At 45.9% G+C, this 23,336-nt stretch overlaps 1 protein-coding gene across 4 annotated transcripts in view; it reads left to right on the top strand.

Moving 5' to 3' along the window:
* Window positions 1-23,336, top strand: part of ZNF384 (zinc finger protein 384) — a 50,713-nt gene that overhangs the window by 25,235 nt on the left and 2,142 nt on the right. For all 4 annotated transcript variants that reach the window (XM_029580607.1, XM_029580608.1, XM_029580606.1 and 1 more), the window contains exons 2-8: window positions 7,766-7,836; window positions 8,064-8,298; window positions 8,890-9,181; window positions 9,288-9,512; window positions 13,152-13,331; window positions 22,344-22,422; window positions 22,508-22,666. In XM_029580607.1, the coding sequence (XP_029436467.1) occupies window positions 7,771-7,836; window positions 8,064-8,298; window positions 8,890-9,181; window positions 9,288-9,512; window positions 13,152-13,331; window positions 22,344-22,422; window positions 22,508-22,666 (1,236 nt within the window). In that variant the 5' untranslated portion in view covers window positions 7,766-7,770. The remainder of the gene's footprint in view (window positions 1-7,765; window positions 7,837-8,063; window positions 8,299-8,889; window positions 9,182-9,287; window positions 9,513-13,151; window positions 13,332-22,343; window positions 22,423-22,507; window positions 22,667-23,336) is intronic.

The raw sequence follows: 23,336 nt of genomic DNA, 5'->3' as shown, positions 1-23,336 counted from the left end.
AAGAATTTCGGAGCTGCAGGCTTTACCTCGTAGGGAGCCTTTTCTGAGAATCTCAAATGAGGGAGTGTCGTTACGTATGATTCCCTCATTCCTACCTAAGATGGTTTTTGCCTTCCATCTGAATCAGACAGTAGAGCTGTCTGCTTTCCTGAATTGGTCGGATGAATCGTTGAGGTCCAGGGAGCTCCTGGTAACATGCCTAACTGGTGCAAAGATGGCGGACCTCACACATCCCTAGATAGGATTTTAGACCGTGCTGGTGAGGAGCCGGCTGTCGTGGTACATGTGGGCACCAACGACATAGGAAAATGTGGGAGGGAGGTTCTGGAAGCTAAATTTAGGCTCTTAGGTAGAAAGCTAAATACAAAACCTCCAGGGTAGCATTCTCTGAAATGCTCCCTGTTCCATGCATAGGTCCCCAGCAGCAGACAGAGCTCCGGAGTCTCAATGCGTGGATGAGACAATGGTGCAGGGAAGAGGGATTCAGTTTTGTAAGGAACTAGGGAACCTTTTGGGGAAGGGGGAGTCTTTTCTGAAGGGATGGGCTCCACCTTAACCAGGGTGGAACCAGACTGCTGGTGCTAACTTTTAAAAAGGAGATAGAGCAGCTTTTAAACTAGAACAAAGGGGAAAGCTGACAGTTGCTCAGTTCGGTGGGAGGTATCTTCAAAGGATACTAATGATGCATTAGAATTAGGGCATCCCGACAGTGAGGTTCCAATAATAAGAAAAGTAGTCCAAGTGCCTATAATTAAAAACTCACCTGAGCTAAAAGATTCCAAATTATCCCTATCAATTAAAAAGCAGAATGAAAATACAAACAAAAAACTCACTTTAAAATGTTTGTATGCTAATGCCAGAAGTCTAAGAAGTGAGATGGGAGAATTAGAATGTATAGCAGTGAATGATGACATAGAATTAATTGCCATCTCAGAGGCATGGTGAAAAGAGGATAACCAATGGGATATTGCTATGCCGGGGTACAAATTATATCGCAATGATAGAGAGGAGCATCTTGGTGGTGGGGTGGCACTTTATGTCTGGGTTGGCATAGAGTCCAACAGGATAAAGATCCTACATAAGACTAAATGTACAATTGAATCTTTTTGAGTAGAAATCCCTTGTGTGTTGAGGATGAAAATAGTGATAGGAGTATACTACCGTCCAGCTGGCCAAAATGGTGAGACAGACAGTGAAATGCTAAGAGAAATTAGGGAAGCTAACCAAACTGGTAGTGCAGTAATAATGGAAGATTTTAACTACCCCAATATTGACTGGGTAAGTGAAGATAATCAAATTTGCAGATGACACAAAATTGTTCAGAGTAGTTAAATCACAAACAGATTGTGATAAATTGCAGGAAGACCTTGTGAGACTGGAAAATTGGGCATCCAAATGGCAGATGAAATTTAATGTGGATAAGTGCAAGGTGATGCATATAGGGAAAAATAACCCATGCTATAATTACACAATGTTGGGTTCCATATTAGGTGCTACAACCCATGAAAGAGATCTAGGCGTCATAGTGGATAACACATTGAAATCGGTTCAGTGTGCTGCGGCAGTCAAAAAAGCAAACAGAATGTTGGGAATTATTAGAAAGAGAATGGTGAATAAAACGGAAAATGTCATAATGCCTCTGTATCGCTCCATGGTGAAACCGCACCTTGAATACTGTGTACAATTCTGGTCGCCGCATCTCAAAAAAGATATAATTGCGATGGAGAAGGTACAGAGATGGGCAACCAAAATAAGGGGAATGGAACAGCTCCCCTATGAAGAAAGACTAAAGAGGTTAGGACTTTTCAGCTTGGAGAAGAGACGGCTGAGGGGGGATATGATAGAGATGTTTAAAATCATGAGAGGTCTAGAACGGGTAGATGTGAATCGGTTATTTACTCTTTCGGATAATAGACTAGGGGGCACTCCATGAAGTTAGCATGGGGCACATTTAAAACTAATCAAAGAAAGTTCTTTTTTACTCAACGCACAATTAAACTCTGGAATTTGTTGCCAGAGGATGTGGTTAGTGCAGTTAGTATAGCTGTGTTTAAAAAAGGATTGGATAAGTTCTTGGAGGAGAAGTCCATTACCTGCTATTAAGTTCACTTAGAGAATAGCCACTGCCATTAGCAATGGTAACGTGGAATAGACTTAGTTTTTGGGTACTTGCCAGGTTCTTATGGCCTGGATTGGCCACTGTTGGAAACAGGATGCTGGGCTTGATGGGACCCTTGGTCTGACCCAGTATGGCATTTTCTTATGTTCTTATGCTAGAGAGATAAAGTTCCTGGATGGAATAAATGACAGTTTTATGGAGCAATTGGTTCAGGAGCTGATGAGAGAGGGAGCAATTTTAGATCTAATTCTCAGTGGAGCGTAGGATTTGGTGAGAGAGGTAACGGTGGTGGGGCAGCTTGGCGATAGTGATGATAAGATGATCAAATTTGAATTAATGACTGGAAGGGGGACAGTAAGCAAATCCATGGCTCTAATGATAAACTTTCAAAAGGGAAACTTTGACAAAATGAGAAAAATAGTTGGGGGAAAAAAACTGAAAAGTGCAGCTACAAAGGTAAAAAGTGTGCAACAGGTGTGGACATTGTTAAAAATACCATCCTAGAAACACAGACCAGATGTATTCCATGCATTAAGAAAGGTGGAAGGAAGGCAAAACTATTACCAGCGTGGTTAAAAGGTGAGGTGAAAGAGGCTATTTTAGCCAAAACATCTTCATTCACAAATTGGAAGAAGGATCCATCAGAAGAAAATAAGATGAAGCATAAGCATTGGCAAGTTAAATGTAAGACATTGATAAGACAGACTAAAAGAACATTTGAAAAGAAGTTGGCCATAGGGGCAAAAACTCACAAAAACTTTTAAAAATATGTCCGAAGCAGAAAGCCTGCAAGGGAGTCAGTTGGGACCGATGGATGATCACAGGGTTTAAAGGGGTGCTTAGAGAAGATAAGGCCATCGCGGAAAGATTAAAGGATAGAGGATATTGGAGAGATGCCCGCTGTGGAGAAAGTTTTCATGGGTGGTGATTCAGATCAACTGAACCAAATCATGGTGAACCTGGAAGATGTGGTAGGTCTGACAAACTGAAGAGTAGTAAGTCACCTGGCCTGGATGGTATACACCCCAGGGTTCTGACAGAACTAAAAAATGAAATTTCAGATCTAATCGTAAAAATGTGTAACCTATCATTAAAATCATCTGATGTACCTGAAGATTGGAAGATGGCCAATGTAACCCCAATATTTAAAAAGGGATCCAGTGTTGATCTGGGAAACTTAGACCGTTGAGCCTAACTTCAGTGCCAGGAAAAATTGTGGAAACTGTTACAAAGAATAAAATCACAATACATTTCGGATAGACATGGATTGATGGGACACAGCCAGCATGGATTTACCCAAGGGAAGTCTTGCCTCACAAATCTCCTACATTTTTTGAAGGGGTGATGAATAAATGTGGACAAAGTTGAACCAGTAGATATGGTATATTTGGATTTTCAGAAGGCGTTTGACAAAGTCCCGCATGAGAGACTTCTAAGAAAACTAAAACATCATGGGATAGGAGGTGATGTCCTTTTGTGGATTGCAAGTTGGTTAAAAGACAGGATTAAATGGTCAGTTTTCACAATGGAAAAAGGTAAACAGTGGAGTGCCTCAGGGATCTGTACTTGGACCAGTGCTTTTTAATATATTTATAAATGATCTGGAAAGGGGTATAACGAGCGAGGTGATCAAATTTGTGGATGACACAAAATTATGCAGAGTAGTTAAATCTCAAGTGGATTGTGATTAATTGCAGGAGGACCTTGCGAGATTGGAAGATTGGGCTTCCAAATGGCAGATGAAATTTAAAGAGGACAAGTGCAAGGTGTTGCACATAGGGAAAAATAACCCTTGCTGTAGTTACACAAAGTTTGGTTCTGTCTTAGGAGCTACCACCCAGGAAAGAGATCTAGGCATCATAGTGGATAATACATTGAAATCATCAGCCCAGTGTGCTGTGGAGATCAAAAAAGCAAACAATGTTAGGAATTATTAAGAAGGGAATGGAAAATAAAATGGAGGATGTCATAATGCCTCTGTATCGCTCCATGGTGAGACCGCACCTTGAATACTGTGTACAATTCTGGTCATTTCATCTCAAAAAGGATATAGCTTCATTGGAGAACGTGCAAAGAAGGGCGACCAGAATAAGGGGCATGGTACGGCTGCCCTATGAGCTAAGGCTAAAAAAGTTAGGGCTGTTCAGTTTGGAGAAGAGACAACTGAGGGGGGGATATGATAGAAGTCTACAAAATCATGAAAGGACTTGAACAAGTTAATGTAAATCAGTTATTTAATCTCTCAGATAATAGAATGACTAGGGGGCACTCCATGAAGTTAGCAAGTAGCTCATTTAAAACCGAAGAAAATTATTTTTCACTCAGCGCATGGTTAAGCTCTGGAATTCATTGGCAGAGGATGTGGTTACAGCAATTAGTTTAACTGAGTTTAAAAAAGATTTGGATAAGTTCCTTTAGGATAAATCCATAAACTGCCATGATGGTAATTAATAAGCAATAGTAGCTTGAGATTTATTAATGTTTGAGTACTTGCCAGGGGCTTGTGACTTGGATTGGCCACTGTTGAAAACAGGATACTGGGCTTGGTCTGATCCAATATGGCATATCTTATGTTCTTATGTTCTTTTTTTTTTTTAATTATATTTTTATTAATTTTCAATTTGCATTAACATAATAGTTCAGAAAAAGAATAAAAGAGGAAATATACATTCCAATGCAATACATTCATATAATCATAATCATAGGTAATTCATATTCTTTGGAAACCATATTACATGGGAGAAATAAGATGATTCATGATTATACATCTATGTTATAAGGAAATGGGAGATCCAAAATTCATAATTGGGCAAGCAAGAAATATATTATTAGAAAGAAAAAAAGAAGGCTTGATCAATATATATCCTTATAACCAGTGGGAAGATCAGTTAGCGTTATTTTAAGCAATACGAGAATCAAGAAAATTACGTAAATCTTGAGGATCAAAATACACATATCTTTGAGATTCAATTTTTACTACGCATTTACTAGGATATCGAATAACCATATAAGCGCCTAGGTTTTTAACTTCCTGGGCCATCTGTAGAAATTGTCGTCTGCAGATTTGTGTATCCCTTGATATATCAGGGTAAATCCAAACTTTTTCATTTAGGTAAAGTTTATCTCTGTTTCTCAGAAATATTCTCAAGATAGTATCTCTGTCAGTGGAAAAAAACGAATCTTATACAAAGGGTCCCCCGAAATTCAATTTGTTCATCCATGGATTGTTCCAGGAAGCCAGTTAGATTTCCTAAATCCTGTGCTTGTATCTCCAAATTCTGTTGAACTTTTCCTGCTTTCTTCCCAGTGTTTATGTAAAAAAATCTTCTCTATAGGTGGTATTCCTTCAGTAGATATTTGCAGATTTTCCTGCAAATACCTCTTAAATTGTTTCAGGGGCGAGATCAGCTTAACACAGGGGGAATTCAATATTCTTAAATTTCTATATCTAGCTTGGTTCTCCATATTTTCGATTTTCCTTATATTATTTTTCTCAGATTTTATTAATCCAGTCTGGACTTCCTTTATTTGAGCAATTTGTTCTTGTACACTTTCTATTTTTTCTGTATGTTGATTTACAACGGGGTCTAACCCTTGTATTTGAGTCTGTGTTGAAGCAATCATACTTGATAAATTAACTATCGAGGTTTTCAATTCCAGTAACACGGTCCAAACGTTCTCTAATGTTATATTGTGCGTTTGATCCAAAAGAGAAGGTATAATAACGCTTACCGGAGCTTCTCGGCGGCGTTCATGCCTAACTTCCAAGGCCGCCGCCATTTTCTCCTGCCTCTCCAGCGTTGATGTTTTCGGTACAGCGCTCAGATCTTTTCCTCCAGATTCACTCGGCTTCAACTGCCGAGGGTCTGCTGGTATCGCTGTATCCAAGCCTTTCTCCACATTTTTATCCCCCTTTTCCACTCCGTTTAAGCCTTCTGCCATCGTCTCTTCGGGCTGAGCATACTGACCCGGAAGCGGGGGTTGAATGTGGGTCGGAGGCAGGGGCGCCACAGGTGCTCCGGGGCTTAAGGTTGCATTTAGGTCCAAAACCGCTGGAACCCGCTCCAGTCCAGCGGCTATCGCAGACAGCTCTCCCGGAGATTGATTGACCGGCGAGAAGAAGCCCTCAATCACAGGTTGAGACAGGGCTGAGCTCGGGGCCAACGGAGTCTCCACCCGAACTCTCCCTTTTCTTTTAGTGTGAGGCATTTTCTTTGAAGAAAATTTCCAACTCTGGGAGCGCTTCCTCACGCTGCCTTCTTAGCAGACGCCATTTTGGATCCCCCATACCCCTTATGTTATGTTCTTATGTTTTTTTGGGTGTTCAGGTGCTGTTGCGTTACTTAAGTCACCAACAGTTTTCGGCAATCTGATCATTTGTTCGTGATATTTGGAGGTGCAAGAAAGGGTTGCAAGGCCTTCCAAGGGCACAATAACGTGTTGGCTGAAGGAGGGGATTGTCTCCCCCTACGTTTGCAGAGGAAGGAGGATTCTGGATGGATTGCGTGCAAGCGGCTTCTTCGGCTGAGTGTTGGTTTCACTGCAGGCGATTTGTAGAGTGGTGACATGGTTGCCTTTACACACTTTTTTTTTTTCTCGCCATTACCAGTTGGATGTTCAGGCTCCAGGTGAAGCATCCTTTGGCGAGAGTGTTGTGTGGGAGTCTTTTGCGAATCCGCCTAGTGTAGGGTTGCTTTGGTACATCTCACTTGTCTGGACTGATCTAGGGTATGAACAGGAAAGGAACATTTGGTTCTTACCTGCTAATTTTTGTTCCTGAAATACCACAGATCAGCCCAGAGACCCATCCTGGTATATTTTCTGCTCAAAACCATTGCGGTGAGTCCGTCTTATGTCACACTTTCTGGGAAGAACTGTTAGGTTGTACACATTCAGAGCCTTCAGAAGAGGGCCTGATTGTTTTGTTCTCCCTTGGGCTGCTAGTGGTTATGCTATGTTCAGGGGTTTCGCGTTTGGATTAAGTGTTTTCTCCTTATGAAGACAATAGTCGGGGTGGTTGATCTCTAATCTGGCTTGGGAACAGGTCAATTCTGAGGGGACTGCAGGTGACACTCTAGGTTATGTAGCAGTGCCTTAAAGTCTTTGGTTCTCTGCCTCCATCTGCTGGTAGGGATGCAAAATCCACTTGTCTGGGCTGATCTGTGATACCTCAGGAATGAAAATTAGCAGGTAAGAACCAATTTTCCTTTACTGCTCTTCTAGTTATGTTTAACTAGTCTTCGATAGCACATATGGGTCTTCTGCTTTTAGGAAAGTTAAATAGACATTTAATGAAAGTGTTGCTAGGAAAAAATTCCAAGTTTAACATTTTAACTTTGGGATCTCTATGCTGTGTCCTTATCATTCCTTGCAACTTGTGATCTTTTTTTATTCCTGCAGGAGTTCTTTTATAATAATAATTTCATGCCTCATGTCTGGTTTAGTAGCATGGTAGGCCCTCTGGCTAGTGGCACAGCCTATGTGCATGTGTTCTGCTGATGGCACATCCTCTTCCCTCATTTCTCTCTCTAGTAAAATGAAGTCACTTTGTTGGAGTTTGCCCATGGTGTTGGCAGTGAGTTGTACTGATTCTGAAGTATCACTTTTCCTCTGTCTTTTATCTGTTTGTTTGTTTGTCTCTTACAGGAAAGATGGAAGATTCACATTTCAACTCTTCCTCCTACTTCTGGCCAGCAGTGCCCACAGTTTCTGGGCAGGTAAGTGTCTCATCAGCCATGCAACTGGCATAGCTCTCCCCACCCTTCATAGTCTCTTTTTTTTTTTTTTAACAAGGCTTTATATAGGCTTAGAGGAGGTGACAGGCCCTCAACAGCTAGGGCTTGTGCATCATTGCCTTCAGCACTTCTGCTGGGAGGAGCTGGGTCTGCAGGCTTTGGACCTTTTCTTCCTGTGAGATTTGCTGTTTTTTTCTTTGACTTTCTAGATTGAGAACTCAATGTTTCTGAACAAGATGAAGGAACAATTGATTCCAGAAAAGGGCTGTGGGCTGGGTCCTCCACATTACCCCACACTTCTCACAGTGCCCACTTCAGTCTCAATACCCACCAGTATCATGGATACAGGCAACAAATCGGAGCAGCTGGCACCACACAGCCAGGCTTCTGTGACCCAGAACATCACTGTTGTGCCAGTCCCTTCCACAGGGCTCATGACAGCAGGTGAGAGATATCGGTATCCCAGTATTTTATGACATGAATAGACACCCGTTTCCCATCCAGCAGAGCTTCAGTCCTGAGTACATTATTATGTTCTGTCTTGCATTATAAACTCTCAGGGACCCACTAACCATATGATTTATTTTCTGCATTCCCTTCCACAGCGATGTCTCCTGTGTAAATAATAATGTTAGGTCATTGAATAATGCATGGCCTTCGGTATTTGATAAGTTGTTCCACGCTCTGCTTTTGTGAAGGGTACCTAGTGCAGTGCTGTGTAACTGATAATTTGCTTGGCATTTTAGGGGCAGTTGGATTAGGATAGCCTGTTTTCAGAGATGGGATATCACCCAGTTCCTGGAAAGAGACTTCAAGCTGATCCTGTTCTATTGTGCTACCTGTAGTGCTGATTTTAAATAGAAGGAACAGGACCACAGATCCCAGAATGCATTGAGTGGCAGTTTAAAAAAAAATAAATGTATATATATATATATAGATAGCCATATGTAAAAATGCATAGCTGCACAGGCCTGTGGTTTTCCTGTGGAGACTGGTGTAGTTCTGCAAGTGATTTGCATCTCACTCTTCCAACAGCGGGCTTGGTAATCACCTCGCCATCTGGCTCCCTCCTCACCACCTCATCCTCATCTGGCCAGACATTCCCCATCTCTGCACCTCCAACCATGATTGTCTCAGCGCTGCCCCCAGGTTCCCAGACTCTGCAGGTACTTCCCAATCTCTCCAAGCCCAAGGACAGTGGCGGGGGGGCCCCCAAAACAGGGAGGAGCCGGAAGAAGAAAAGGCTACCAGACCCTGCCCTGCCCGACCTTAACGACCCTTATGACCTATCTGACGAGGATCACCAGAAGGACGGGAAGACGTATAGGTGGGTATGCAGAAGGGCCGTGGCTTCCCTCGCTGTTTCCAGTGCCACCTGACTCTGGGCGGCAGGCTGGGATCTGATCTCTGACCCTGATTCTCTTTCCTGCCAGGTGCCGGATGTGCGCTGCAACCTTCTTCTCCAAGTCCGACATGCAGATCCACTCCAAGTCTCACACAGAGGCCAAGCCCCACAAGTGTCCTCACTGCTCCAAGACCTTCGCCAACAGCTCCTACCTGGCCCAGCACATCCGAATCCACTCGGGGGCCAAGCCGTACACCTGCAGCTACTGCCAGAAATCCTTCCGTCAGCTCTCCCACCTGCAGCAGCACACACGGTAAGCAGGGCGCACTCCACTGTCACCAGCTCCAGCATGTTTACCCATAGTAGCCTGCCTGCCTGCTACAAGAGCGCTGTTGTGTTTTTGTGACAGCATGCCTGCTAGAAAAGAATGCGCTGTCTGCATGGAAACCACACGAGTATTGTGAATATTGTCGTTGCGCAGGAGAGCCCGAGTATCTATGTTTCGCTGGCATGCATATTAGGAGCGTTGTTGCGCTGTGGAGCGGGTTAAGAGAGAGTGCTCTTATCTCTGCCACCCCGTGCTGCCGCTACCATTCTGGGTTGGGTCACTGCCTGCTTTCACTGGTTTCTGCAGAATTAAAAGATTTCCCACTCAAGCAGCATCCTCCCAGCTTCAGTCACATTGCATTTGCGCCTTGTGAAAGTGAAACCAGCGCAGAGCGAGGATGTGAAAGCAGCAGCCGTGTCCTCCCCTAAAACAGTAGTGTCCAGCCCCCAGCAGCAGCATTTTCCTTACTCCCCATCCCAGCTCATTTTATTTTGGGTATAATTATTAATTTAAAGCTTATCTGCATCAGGAAGTGACAGTGCCAGCTAATGCAGCCAAGAGACATCCCCTTCCACTGCAGCTGTATCGATGCACTTCATACAGGCAGGAGGCATCCCTTACTACTCTTCCCACCATCACATAGCTCTACCAGTGCATTCCCCGACACACCAGTACTGAATCACCCCTCCCCACAGCTGTACCAATAGACCTCACGTAGCCAGGAGGCACCGCCTGCTACTCCAGTCATTGCACCCATGCACACTGTTCTACCAATGCATCCCACTCCTTCCCAGCAGCATCCCCTGCTGTTACACTATGGAGCCCCTCCTGCCCCTCCGAGATAGCTGTACCAATGCAGCTCACACAGCCATGGGGCACCCCCAGCCATTCTGGTGCTGAGACCCCTCTTCTCCCCATTCACATAGTTCTGCCAATGCACCTTCCTTTTGCCCTGCAGCAGTCTCTGCTATTCCTGTACTGAGACCCCTCCCCCCTTACACACACACACACACACACAGCTCTGACAATGCACCTTAGTCCTGCCCTGCAACAGTCTCTGCTATTCCTGTACTGAGACCCCCCCCTGCACACACACACACAGCTCTGACAATGCACCTTAGTCCTGCCCTGCAGCAGTCTCTGCTATTCCTGTACTGAGACCCCCCCCTACACACACACACACACACACACACACACACAGCTCTGACAATGCACCTTAGTCCTGCCCTGCAGCAGTCTCTGCTATTCCTGTACTGAGACCCCCCCCCTACACACACACACACACACACACAGCTCTGACAATGCACCTTAGTCCTGCCCTGCAACAGTCTCTGCTATTCCTGTACTGAGACCCCCCCTGCACACACACACACAGCTCTGACAATGCACCTTAGTCCTGCCCTGCAACAGTCTCTGCTATTCCTGTACTGAGACCCCCCCTACACACACACACAGCTCTGACAATGCACCTTAGTCCTGCCCTGCAGCAGTCTCTGCCATTTCTGTACTGAGACCCCTCCCCCCTTACACACACACACACACACACACACACACACACACACACACAGCTCTGACAATGCACCTTAGTCCTGCCCTGCAGCAGTCTCTGCTATTCCTGTACTGAGACCCCCCCTACACACACACACAGCTCTGACAATGCACCTTAGTCCTGCCCTGCAGCAGTCTCTGCTATTCCTGTACTGAGACCCCCCCTACACACACACACACACACACACACACACACACACACACACCTCTGACAATGCACCTTAGTCCTGCCCTGCATTAGTCTCTGCCATTCCTGTACTGAGACCCCCCCTACACACACACACAGCTCTGACAATGCACCTTCCTGTCCTGCCCTGCAGCAGTCTCTGCCATTCCTGTACTGAGACCCCCCCTACACACACACACACACACACACACACACACACACACACACCTCTGACAATGCACCTTAGTCCTGCCCTGCATTAGTCTCTGCCATTCCTGTACTGAGACCCCCCCTACACACACACACAGCTCTGACAATGCACCTTCCTGTCCTGCCCTGCAGCAGTCTCTGCCATTCCTGTACTGAGACCCCTCCCCCCTTACACACACACACACACACACACAGCTCTGACAATGCACCTTAGTCCTGCCCTGCAGCAGTCTCTGCCATTCCTGTACTGAGACCCCTCCCCCCTTACACACACACACACACACACACACAGCTCTGACAATGCACCTTAGTCCTGCCCTGCAGCAGTCTCTGCTATTCCTGTACTGAGACCCCCCCCCCTGCACACACACACACACACACACACACAGCTCTGACAATGCACCTTAGTCCTGCCCTGCAGCAGTCTCTGCCATTTCTGTACTGAGACCCCCCCTACACACACACACACACACACACACACAGCTCTGACAATGCACCTTAGTCCTGTCCTGCAGCAGTCTCTGCTATTCCTGTACTGAGACCCCCCCTACACACACACACACACACACACACACACACACAGCTCTGACAATGCACCTTAGTCCTGTCCTGCAGCAGTCTCTGCTATTCCTGTACTGAGACCCCCCCCTACACACACACACAGCTCTGACAATGCACCTTAGTCCTGTCCTGCAGCAGTCTCTGCCATTCCTGTACTGAGACCCCCCCTACACACACACACAGCTCTGACAATGCACCTTCCTGTCCTGCCCTGCAGCAGTCTCTGCCATTCCTGTACTGAGACCCCTCCCCCCTTACACACACACACACACACACACAGCTCTGACAATGCACCTTAGTCCTGCCCTGCAGCAGTCTCTGCCATTCCTGTACTGAGACCCCTCCCCCCTTACACACACACACACACACACACACAGCTCTGACAATGCACCTTAGTCCTGCCCTGCAGCAGTCTCTGCTATTCCTGTACTGAGACCCCCCCCCTGCACACACACACACAGCTCTGACAATGCACCTTAGTCCTGCCCTGCAGCAGTCTCTGCCATTTCTGTACTGAGACCCCCCCTACACACACACACACACACACACACACAGCTCTGACAATGCACCTTAGTCCTGTCCTGCAGCAGTCTCTGCTATTCCTGTACTGAGACCCCCCCCTACACACACACACAGCTCTGACAATGCACCTTAGTCCTGTCCTGCAGCAGTCTCTGCTATTCCTGTACTGAGACCCCCCCTACACACACACACAGCTCTGACAATGCACCTTAGTCCTGTCCTGCAGCAGTCTCTGCTATTCCTGTACTGAGACCCCCCCTACACACACACACAGCTCTGACAATGCACCTTAGTCCTGCCCTGCAGCAGTCTCTGCTATTCCTGTACCGAGACCCCCCCTACACACACACACACACACACACACACAGCTCTGACAATGCACCTTAGTCCTGTAGCATGTGTGGATGTGTAACTTTTCCCCCACACATGAGCATGCGTGTAGTGTGATGGTTAGACCCCTTTATCACCATCCCTTTTTCCATGCCTGTGACACGATGGGAGCACACTGTCTAGAATTCATTTTCGAACGGTGTGCAGGGCGCGAGAATGCTGTGGCCCTGTCCGTGCGTGCGCAATGAGACAGAACCCAGTCGCAAACCGTGTCCTTCCACCGGCAGGATTCACTCCAAGGTGCACACAGAGGCCAAGCCCCACAAGTGTCCTCACTGCTCCAAGACCTTCGCCAACAGCTCCTACCTGGCCCAGCACATCCGAATCCACTCGGGGGCCAAGCCGTACACCTGCAGCTACTGCCAGAAATCCTTCCGTCAGCTCTCCCACCTGCAGCAGCACACACGGTAAGGGGGCGCTGCATCCACCGCTGCCAGGGGAGGACACTGCTGCTCTGCATGCATCCGCAGGTGCCAACTTCCTCCCACAGCAACTTGCAACTCTCTCCAGTCTTTGGCTAGCGCTTGCTGTAAGGAAAATGCCCCTTTTCTGACACCTGCTAAGAGAACATAGGCCGTGTATATCCCTACACCAGGGGCAGCAGTGCTGGGGGCATATCCCTACAGCAGGAGCATCACTCCTGGGGGCATGGATAGGCAGTGCATATCCCTTAGTCAGGGGCACAGTCTTGCTGTATATACCCCTCTACCAGGGGCTGTCGTGCTGGGAACACGGTTAGATTGTGGATATTCCTTCACTGGGGGGTCAGGGAGCACAGTCAGACTGTGCGCATCCCATTAGCAGAGGGAGCAGTGCCAAGGGTATGATTGGGCTGTGCATCCAGGAGGAGCAGTGCTTGTGGTATGGGTGGGCAGTGTGTATCCCTTTTCCATAGGCAGTGGTACCAGGGTTATGGTTGGGCTGTGCGTATCTCTCTGCCAGGAGGAGCGGTGCTTGTGGTATGGATGGGCTGTGCGTATCTCTCTGCCAGGAGGAGCGGTGCTTGTGTTATGGATGGGCTGTGCGTATCTCACTGCCAGGAGGAGCGGTGCTTGTGGTGTGGTTGGGCTGTGCGTATCTCTCTGTCAGGAGGGGAGCGGTGCTTGTGGTATGGATGGGATTTGCGTATCTCTCTGTCAGGAGCGGTGCGGTGCATGTGGTATGGATGGGCTGTGCGTATCTCTCTGTCAGGAGCGGTGCATGTGGTATGGATGGGCTGTGCGTCTCTCTCTGTCAGGAGGAGCGGTGCATGTGGTATGGATGGGCTGTGCGTATCTCACTGCCAGGAGGGGAGCGGTGCATGTGGTATGGATGGGCTGTGCGTCTCTCTCTGTCAGGAGGAGCGGTGCATGTGGTATGGATGGGCTGTGCGTATCTCACTGCCAGGAGGGGAGCGGTGCATGTGGTATGGATGGGCTGTGCGTCTCTCTCTGCCAGGAGGGGAGCGGTGCATGTGGTATGGATGGGCTGTGCATCTCTCTGTGCCAGGAGGAGCGGTGCATGTGGTATGGATGGGCTGTGCGTCTCTCTGTGCCAGGAGGAGCGGTGCATGTGGTATGGATGGGCTGTGCGTCTCTCTGTGCCAGGAGGAGCGGTGCATGTGGTATGGGTGGACTGTGCGTCTCTCTGTGCCAGGAGGAGCGGTGCATGTGGTATGGGTGGGCTGTGCGTCTCTCTGTGCCAGGAGGAGCGGTGCATGTGGTATGGATGGGCTGTGCGTCTCTCTGTGCCAGGAGGAGCGGTGCATGTGGTATGAATGGGCTGTGCGTCTCTCTCTGTCAGGAGGGGAGCCGGTGCTTGTGGTATGGATGGGCTGTGCGTCTCTCTGTGCCAGGAGGAGCGGTGCATGTGGTATGAATGGGCTGTGCGTCTCTCTCTGTCAGGAGGGGAGCCGGTGCTTGTGGTATGGTTAGGAGGAGTGTATCCCTCTCCCAGAGATAGTGCTGGCTGAGGTTGTTGCAGCCTTTGGGGTCTGTTCATACTGTCTCCCTGTGACATTCCTCAAGGTTTGCAGACGTGTCCGTGTGTGAGCACTGTAGCTGGGTGCTGGCTGCCTCTGTGTGCTAGTGATCACTCTATCTTCACTTCTGCTTTCTCCCTCTTTGTACAGAACATTTTCTTTTATTAGCTTTATCAAAGTCATGAAAGAGAAATAAAAATACATCCGGTAATGTCCACAAATAGGCCCCTGGTCAGAGCTCAGCTACAGATTAGCACCGGTCGGAGCTCGGCCGCAGATTAGCACCGGTCGGAGCTCGGCCGCAGATTAGCACCGGTCGGAGCTCGGCCGCAGATTAGCACCGGTCGGAGCTCGGCCGCAGATTAGCACCGGTCGGAGCTCGGCCGCAGATTAGCACCGGTCGGAGCTCGGCCGCAGATTAGCACCGGTCGGAGCACGGCCGCAGATTAGCACCGGTCGGAGCACGGCCGCAGATTAGCACCGGTCGGAGCACGGCCGCAGATTAGCACCGGTCGGAGCACGGCCGCAGATTAGCACCGGTCGGAGCACGGCCGCAGATTAGCACCGGTCGGAGCACGGCCGCAGATTAGCACCGGTCGGAGCTCGGCCGCAGATTAGCACCGGTCGGAGCTCGGCTGCAGATTAGCACCGGTCGGAGCTCGGCTGCAGATTAGCACATTGCACCTCAGTCATTCTGGCATTCTCTGCGTCACAATCTACAATGCACAGTTCCCCTGCACTTTCCTACAAATAACTGTAAGAACGTTCTTCTTTTTCAAACTCTTGTCCTTACTGACATCTTAAGCGGAAGGTTAGTCACTTGTACTTATATATTAGTTAGAGCTCCCTCATGACTGCAGATTATTTAGAGTTAGGCCTTAACGCACACTTTTTTACTTTATTGTCCGGTTGTATTGAGATCCTGCTACTATTCAAACCTGTTTACTCCTTTAAAATATGAGGCCACAAAGGATCCATTTCTAAGCAGATTTTTCTAATATGCTGAGTGAATTTATATATTCAAAAAAGTGGGATCTTAATCCAAGTAATAAATAAAATAGCATATTTCATATTTAGTAAATATCAGAATACAGGCAATGTAAATATAAGTAAAGTGCTCACTAACTACAGCAAAGAAAAGCACTGATGTGTAGAATAAATATGCAGTATTACAAAATTAAAATGTAATCTTTACTAATGACTTACATAATTATATATAAAATAAATGAGCTGCTATTGGAATGCATTACCAAGTATACATCGAATGAATATGCAAAAGTTCCCTAACTAAAATAACTTGAACCTTTACTCAGTTTAATATGCAACACAAAAGTGTGAAAGTCTCAGATCCAAGTTACTGCAAGAAACAGATTGGTTTAGTTCCCACTGCAGCTGCTTATTTATTTATTTATTAAAGGCTTTTATTTACCGACTTTCTTGATACAAATCAAATCAACTCTGTTTACATCGAACAAGCAGTAACTATAACCAACCAATAACAAGAGACAGTTTGAAGGAGTATAAAGTTACATTATAACAAGGATGTGTTAACTTGGAGTAGGAAGTAAGAAGGGGAACGAAGATAAGAGTATAAGATACACGGGAGAATATGAGGGAGGCAAGGAGCAGTCCTCATGATAACTTGTAAGCGTCCTTATAATAATTTATATGCATGATTTTAGTGCTTGTTTATTTACATGATTGCTGGAACAATACTAAGTCAGGCTGTTGGACTAGTGGCGGGGAAGGCTCGGCAGAACAGCCATGTCTTTAGTTTCTTTTTAAAAGTTAGTAGACAAGCTGCTTGAGGTAATTGCCAGGTTCTTGTGGCCTGGATTGGCCTCTGTTGGAAACAGGATGCTGGGCTTGAAGGACCCTTGGTCTGACCCAGCATGGCATGTTCTTAAGGTCTTGTCAGAGTCATCAGTATAAGCCTGTTGGCTTGTATTTACAAGGCAACATTTATTTGAATGCTTATTGAAGCAACCACAATGACAGCACTAGGAATAAGGTTGACTTCTTTCAGGACAGCACGACCCGCTTAACATTGGGTGGCTGAATCAGTTTAATTACTTTCTCGCTGTTCTGCAAATCTGAGCTTTGAGGAGGAGCTTAAGAAACTCCAGTGTGGTGCCAATCTCGTATCCTGTATGATTGATCAGAAAGTCAATATGAATTTTAGGTGAAGCTACTTATTTTTTTGTGTTGTCAACTCAGCACCTTGCATGGTCTCTGTATTTGTTTGACTTTAAATCAGTTATATGCACATAATATGATCGAAACAACTCCAGTGGTTCCCCCTGAGGAATTGGATAAAGGTGAACCGGTACATGTAGAGTATTTGGATTTTCCTAGCTTGTAGCCAGATGGACTCAGATTGGCATGTCTACAATTCAGCCACATACTTCAGGGTCAAGCGATCATCGTAATGTCGGACAACGCCACAATGGTAGCCTACATCAACCGCAAGGGAGGAACTAAGAGCCAGCAAGTGTCACAGGAGATAGATCTCCTTATGGAATGGGCGGAAACACATCTATAGATTATCTTGGCCTCCCACATCACAGGAAAAGACAATGTCAGACAGACTTTCTAAGCAGGGAGAGTCTGGATCCAGGTGAAAGGGCGTTGTTGACCAAAGCCTTTCAGCTGGTGGTAGATCATTGGGGCCACCCATCCATCGAACTGCTGGCCCCATCTCACAATGCAAAGGTTTCCTGATTCTTCAGTTGCAGAAGAGATCAGTGGTCCCTGGGGATTGATGCACTCGTTCAGACCTGGCCGGAAGAGGACTTGGTATACACTTTCCCTCCCTGGCCCCTGCTGGGCAGGGTCAGTCAGAGAATCTAGCGCCACAGGGGATTAGTCCTATTAGTAGCTCCAGGTGTCTGTGGTATTCACACATGCGGAGACTCCTGATGGAGACCCTCCTGTGCCTCCCATCCCACAGGGACCTGCTACAGCAGGGGACCGGTCCTTCACGAGGATCCAACTTGATTCTGTCTTACGGGTTGGCCCTTGATGAAGCGTGGATATTCAGCGGTAGTAATTGCCACCTTACACTAAGGACATAGAGAACTTCTGTGTGTGGAGTATGTGCAGGTCTGGAGAGTATTTGAGGCCTGGTGCGAGGAACCCGGTGTTTCCCCTCAGGCGATCAAAATCCCACTAATTCTGGAATTTTTACAGGACGGCTTGAATACAAGTTTGACTCTTAACTCCTTGAAGGTTCAGGTAGTGGCTCTCTCTTGTTTCAGGGATGAGGTGAATGGAACCTGCCTGTTGGCTCATTCGGACATGGCACGTTTTCTGTAAGGGGTGAAGCACCCCTAGGGTGGCCGGTTCCCTCGTGGAATCTTAATCTAGTATTGGAGTTTTTAGCAGGGCCCTTCTTACAGCCGCTTCACAGTCTTTTCTTGCGTTTAACCCTGAAAACTGTGTTCCTGGTGGCTATATGCTCGGCTCATCGCATCTCTGAATTTCAGGCATTGTCCTGTCTGGAACTGTTCCTCCAGATGACTCCAGGAGTGTTACAATTTCGTACCGTTCCATCCTTCTTGCCCAGGTTAGTCTCGGAGTTTCATTTGAATCGGTCCATTTCGTTGCTATCCCTAGATAAGCACAAGGCCACAGAAGAATACCCCTTCCGCCAACATTTAAACATCAGTAGGCTTTTGGTGCGGTACCTGGAAGTTTTAGAACCGGTCCTCAAGACGAACCACCTGTTTGTCCTTCACGGTGGAAGGAAGCAGGGCGAACCAGCTTCGCGGGCTGCCATAGCTCGCTGGATTAAGGAGGTGGACACAGGAGCCTATGTGGGCTCAGGCAGTCTCATGGGCGGAAGTTAGACTGCTGTCTCCCATCAATATCTGCCGAGCGGCGACGTGGTCCTCTTTGCACACCTTCTCCAGGTTCTATCGCCTGGACATACAGGCCCGAGAGGACGCAGCATTTCCACGGGTGGTGTTAACTGGACTGTGGGCAGCCTCCTGCCCTCATCGGGAGTAGCTTTTATATATCCCATTGGTACTTACCTGATAATTTTGTTTTCCTTAGAGTAGTCAGATGGACGCAGCATCCCGCCCTCGGCTGCCCAAGAACGGTGCCAAGAGTTTACCCATGGAGTGGATATTGAATCCAAGAGATTACGGATAAGTCTTCATCCAGTCCCTAGATCAGGGCATCTATAATCTTACTGGGGTTCAGTGTTTGCTTGGTTGAGTACAGTTATGGTTATTAGTTTCTAATCATATACAAGTTTTTTCAATAGTAGGTCCACAGAGGCTTTTGAAGAGAATACTGAGGGGCTGAGGTCACTGCAGGGCTGTATCTAGGGTGAGATCAGATTTGAAACATGACTCCATCTCCATCTGCTGGCAGGGGAGCATAAACCCATTAGTCCTGAGTCCATCTGTCTACACTAAGGAAAACAAAATTATCAGGTAAGCAATTTCTCCAGTAATGCTCCATGGTGAGACCGCACCTTGAATACTGTGTACAATTCTGGTCACCGCATCTCAAAAAAGATATAGTTGCGATGGAAAAGGTACAGAGAAAGGGCAACCAAAATGATAAAGGGGAATGGAACAGCTCCCCTATGAGGAAAGACTAAAGAGGTTAGGGCTGTTCATCTTGTAGAAGAGACGACTGAGGAGGGATATGATAGAGGTCTTTAAGATCATGAGAGGTCTAGAACGGGTAGATGTGAATCAGTTATTTATTCTTTCGGATAATTGAAGGATTAGGGGGCAGTCCATGAAGTTAGCATGTGGCACATTTAAAACTAATCAGAGAAAATTATTTCACTCAACACACAATAAAGCTCTGGAATTTGTTGCCAGAGGATGTGGTTACTGCAGTTAGTGTAGCTGTGTTTAAAAAAAAGTTTGGATAAGTTCATGGAGGAGAAGTCCATTAACAGCTATTAATCGTTTACTTAGGGAAGAGGATGTTGGGGAGGTACCCGTAATGGAGAAGGTTTTCATGGGCAATGATTCAGATGGACTGAATCAAATCACGGTGAACCTAGAAGATGTGGTAGGCCTGATTGACAAACTGAAGAGTAGTAAATCACCCGGACCGGATGGTATACACCCCAGAGTTCTGAAGGAACTAAAAAATGAAATTTCAGACCTATTAGTAAAAATTTGTAACTTATCATTAAAATCATCCATTGTACCTGAAGACTGGAGGATAGCAAATGTAACCCCAATATTTAAAAAGGGCTCCAGGGGCGATCCGGGAAACTACAGACCGGTTAGCCTGACTTCAGTGCCAGGAAAAATAGTGGAAAGTGTTCTAAACATCAAAATCACAGAACATATAGAAAGATATGGTTTAATGGAACAAAGTCAGCATGGATTTACCCAGGGCAAGTCTTGCCTCACAAATCTGCTTCACTTTTTTGAAGGAGTTAATAAACATGTGGATAAAGGTGAACCGGTAGATATAGTATACTTGGATTTTCAGAAGGCGTTTGACAAAGTTCCTCATGAGAGGCTTCTAGGAAAAGTAAAAAGTCATGGGATAGGTGGCGATGTCCTTTCATGGATTGCAAACTGGCTAAAAGACAGGAAACAGAGAGTAGGATTAAATGGGCAATTTTCTCAGTGGAAGGGAGTGGACAGTGGAGTGCCTCAGGGATCTGTATTGGGACCCTTACTGTTCAATATATTTATAAATGATCTGGAAAGAAATACGACGAGTGAGGTAATCAAATTTGCAGATGACACAAAATTGTTCAGGGTAGTTAAATCAAAAGCAGATTGTGATAAATTGCAGGAAGACCTTGTGAGACTGGAAAATTGGGCATCCAAATGGCAGATGAAATTTAATGTGGATAAGTGCAAGGTGATGCATATAGGGAAAAATAACCCTTGCTATAATTACACAATGTTGGGTTCCATATTAGGTGCTACAACCCAAGAAAGAGATCTAGGTGTCATAGTGGATAACACATTGAAATCGTCGGCTCAGTGTGCTGCGGCAGTCAAAAAAGCAAACAGAATGTTGGGAATTATTAGAAAGGGAATGGTGAATAAAACTGAAAATGTCATAATGCCTCTGTATCGCTACATGGTGAGACCGCACCTTGAATACTGTGTACAATTCTGGTCACCGCATCTCAAAAAAGATATAATTGCGATGGAGAAGGTACAGAGAAGGGCAACCAAAATGATAAGGGGAATGGAACAGCTCCCCTACAAGGAAAGACTAAAGAGGTTAGGACTTTTCAGCTTGGAGAAGAGACGGCTGAGGGGGGATATGATAGAGGTGTTTAAAATCATGAGAGGTCTAGAACGGGTAGATGTGACTCGGTTATTTACTCTTTCGGATAGTAGAAAGACTAGGGGGCTCTCCATGAAGTTAGCATGGGGCACATTTAAAACTAATCGGAGAAAGTTCTTTTTCACTCAATGCACAATTAAACTCTGGAATTTGTTGCCAGAGGATGTGGTTAGTGCAGTTAGTATAGCTGTGTTTAAAAAAGGATTGGATAAGTTCTTGGAGGAGAAGTCCATTACCTGCTATTAAGTTCACTTAGAGAATAGCCACTGCCATTAGCAATGGTAACATGGAATAGACTTAGTTTTTGGGTACTTGCCAGGTTCTTATGGCCTGGATTGGCCACTGTTGGAAACAGGATGCTGGGCTTGATGGACCCTTGGTCTGACCCAGTATGGCAGCTTCTTATGTTCTTAAGCCAGTTGCCAGCGAAACAGGGCCTTGTTGGGGATTATATACCTTCACAGCCTAGAAGCTTGATCAGAATAAATGGGAGAATAGTGTTTGTTTTAATTTGTATCAAACCTTTGCACCTTCAGCATTGTGCTTGATTAATCTGTGTAACAAGTGCGGTATCAAACTAATTGTGTGGTAAATGTATCTGTTTCTTGTAGTAACTTGAATCTGGGACTTCGTATCTAGTTTGTCACACTTGTAATGCATATTAATGTGAGTTAGGGAATGTTTACATATTCATTCGATGTATAGCAGCTCATTTATTATATATAATTATTTAAGTCATTAATAAAGATTAGGTTTTAATGTTGTAATACTGCATATTGTACACATCTCTGCTTTTCTTCGTGTAATTTTCTTTGCTACATTTCGTATTTAGATTTGTTAAACTTTCGTTAAAAAAAAAAAAAAAGAGGTGCCAGCTCTCCACTTTTAGATCTGCTTCCCCTAGCATGGCTATATATATTCCATCTGTTTTCTTATATAGAGCTCTAAGATTATATGCAGTCTTTTCTCTATTATTTAAAATATCCTTTCCTCCCCCAAAAAAAGGGTGTTCTGAGAGGGTCTGCAGAGAGTCAGTGTACTGTTCTGCATTTTAGACACTACAGTATTAACGCTAGTTGCTTCGTCTGAGATGTCTTTGATCATTAACAATTCTAAATGTGTCGTCAACTGCTGCATGCCTGAATACGTTTTGGAATTTTGCTCTTCACAGAATCCACACTGGGGACAGACCCTATAAGTGTGTACATCCTGGCTGTGACAAAGCCTTCACTCAGCTCTCAAACCTGCAGGTAAAGTAACTGGAAAGCGAGGGAGAGATGGGGGCCACTAGTGTTTGTACCATGCCTGATAATTCTGTCCTTCTCCTGCTCACAGTCCCATCGGCGGCAGCACAACAAAGACAAACCCTTTAAGTGCCATAACTGTCACCGAGCGTACACAGATGCAGCATCGCTGGAGGTGCACCTGTCCACACACACCGTGAAGCATGCTAAGGTGTACACCTGTTCCATATGCAGTCGGGCCTACACATCGGTACGTGCCCCTGCTGGGAATGGGGACGGGCAGCAGATCAGAGTTTTGGGATTCTTCATGGTGTCCCTCTGTCTGACCTCTAGGGTGAGGTAGCTGGGATTTCTCTGACTCTTGCTGGGGTTAAGAACATAAACGCCATGCTGGTTCCGACAGGTCCATGAAGCCCAGCATGCCATCTTGACAGTCTGGATTTCAAGTACTCAGCAGATCCCATGCAATAGACCAATTTCCTTTTATTTGTCCCCAGGAATAGTTTATTTTATTTATTTATTTAAGTTCTTTTAATATACCGATGCTCAAGACAAGGTCTTATCGTACCGGTTTACAATAAACAAGGGGGGGAAACCAGTTAACACAGGAAGCGAAAGTTACATTAAAACAGGGAAGTAGAACATGGCTGTTTGAAGAAAAGGGATAGATTAACAATTTCTATTCTAAATGTATAGAAGAGCAGGTAAGCAAGGAGCGGTTGCTTATCTGGTAAACTTAAATACAAATTTACATAGTGGAGCTCAATTGAAAAGTTAATATACGTGAGCGGTTCTAGAATAGCAGATCCTTAGTGAAGCTGAAAGAGGACGCAACCGAGGGCTGGAGGTCCTTGCGGATACCATGGGTTTCTTCAGCGATAAGCTTGGGCGAAGAGCCAAGTTTTCAATTTTTTTCTGAA

The sequence above is a fragment of the Rhinatrema bivittatum genome, chromosome 16, assembly GCF_901001135.1.
Source record: "Rhinatrema bivittatum chromosome 16, aRhiBiv1.1, whole genome shotgun sequence".
Taxonomy (NCBI): Eukaryota; Metazoa; Chordata; class Amphibia; order Gymnophiona; family Rhinatrematidae; genus Rhinatrema; species Rhinatrema bivittatum.
This window is presented reverse-complemented; position numbering and strand designations above follow the sequence as displayed.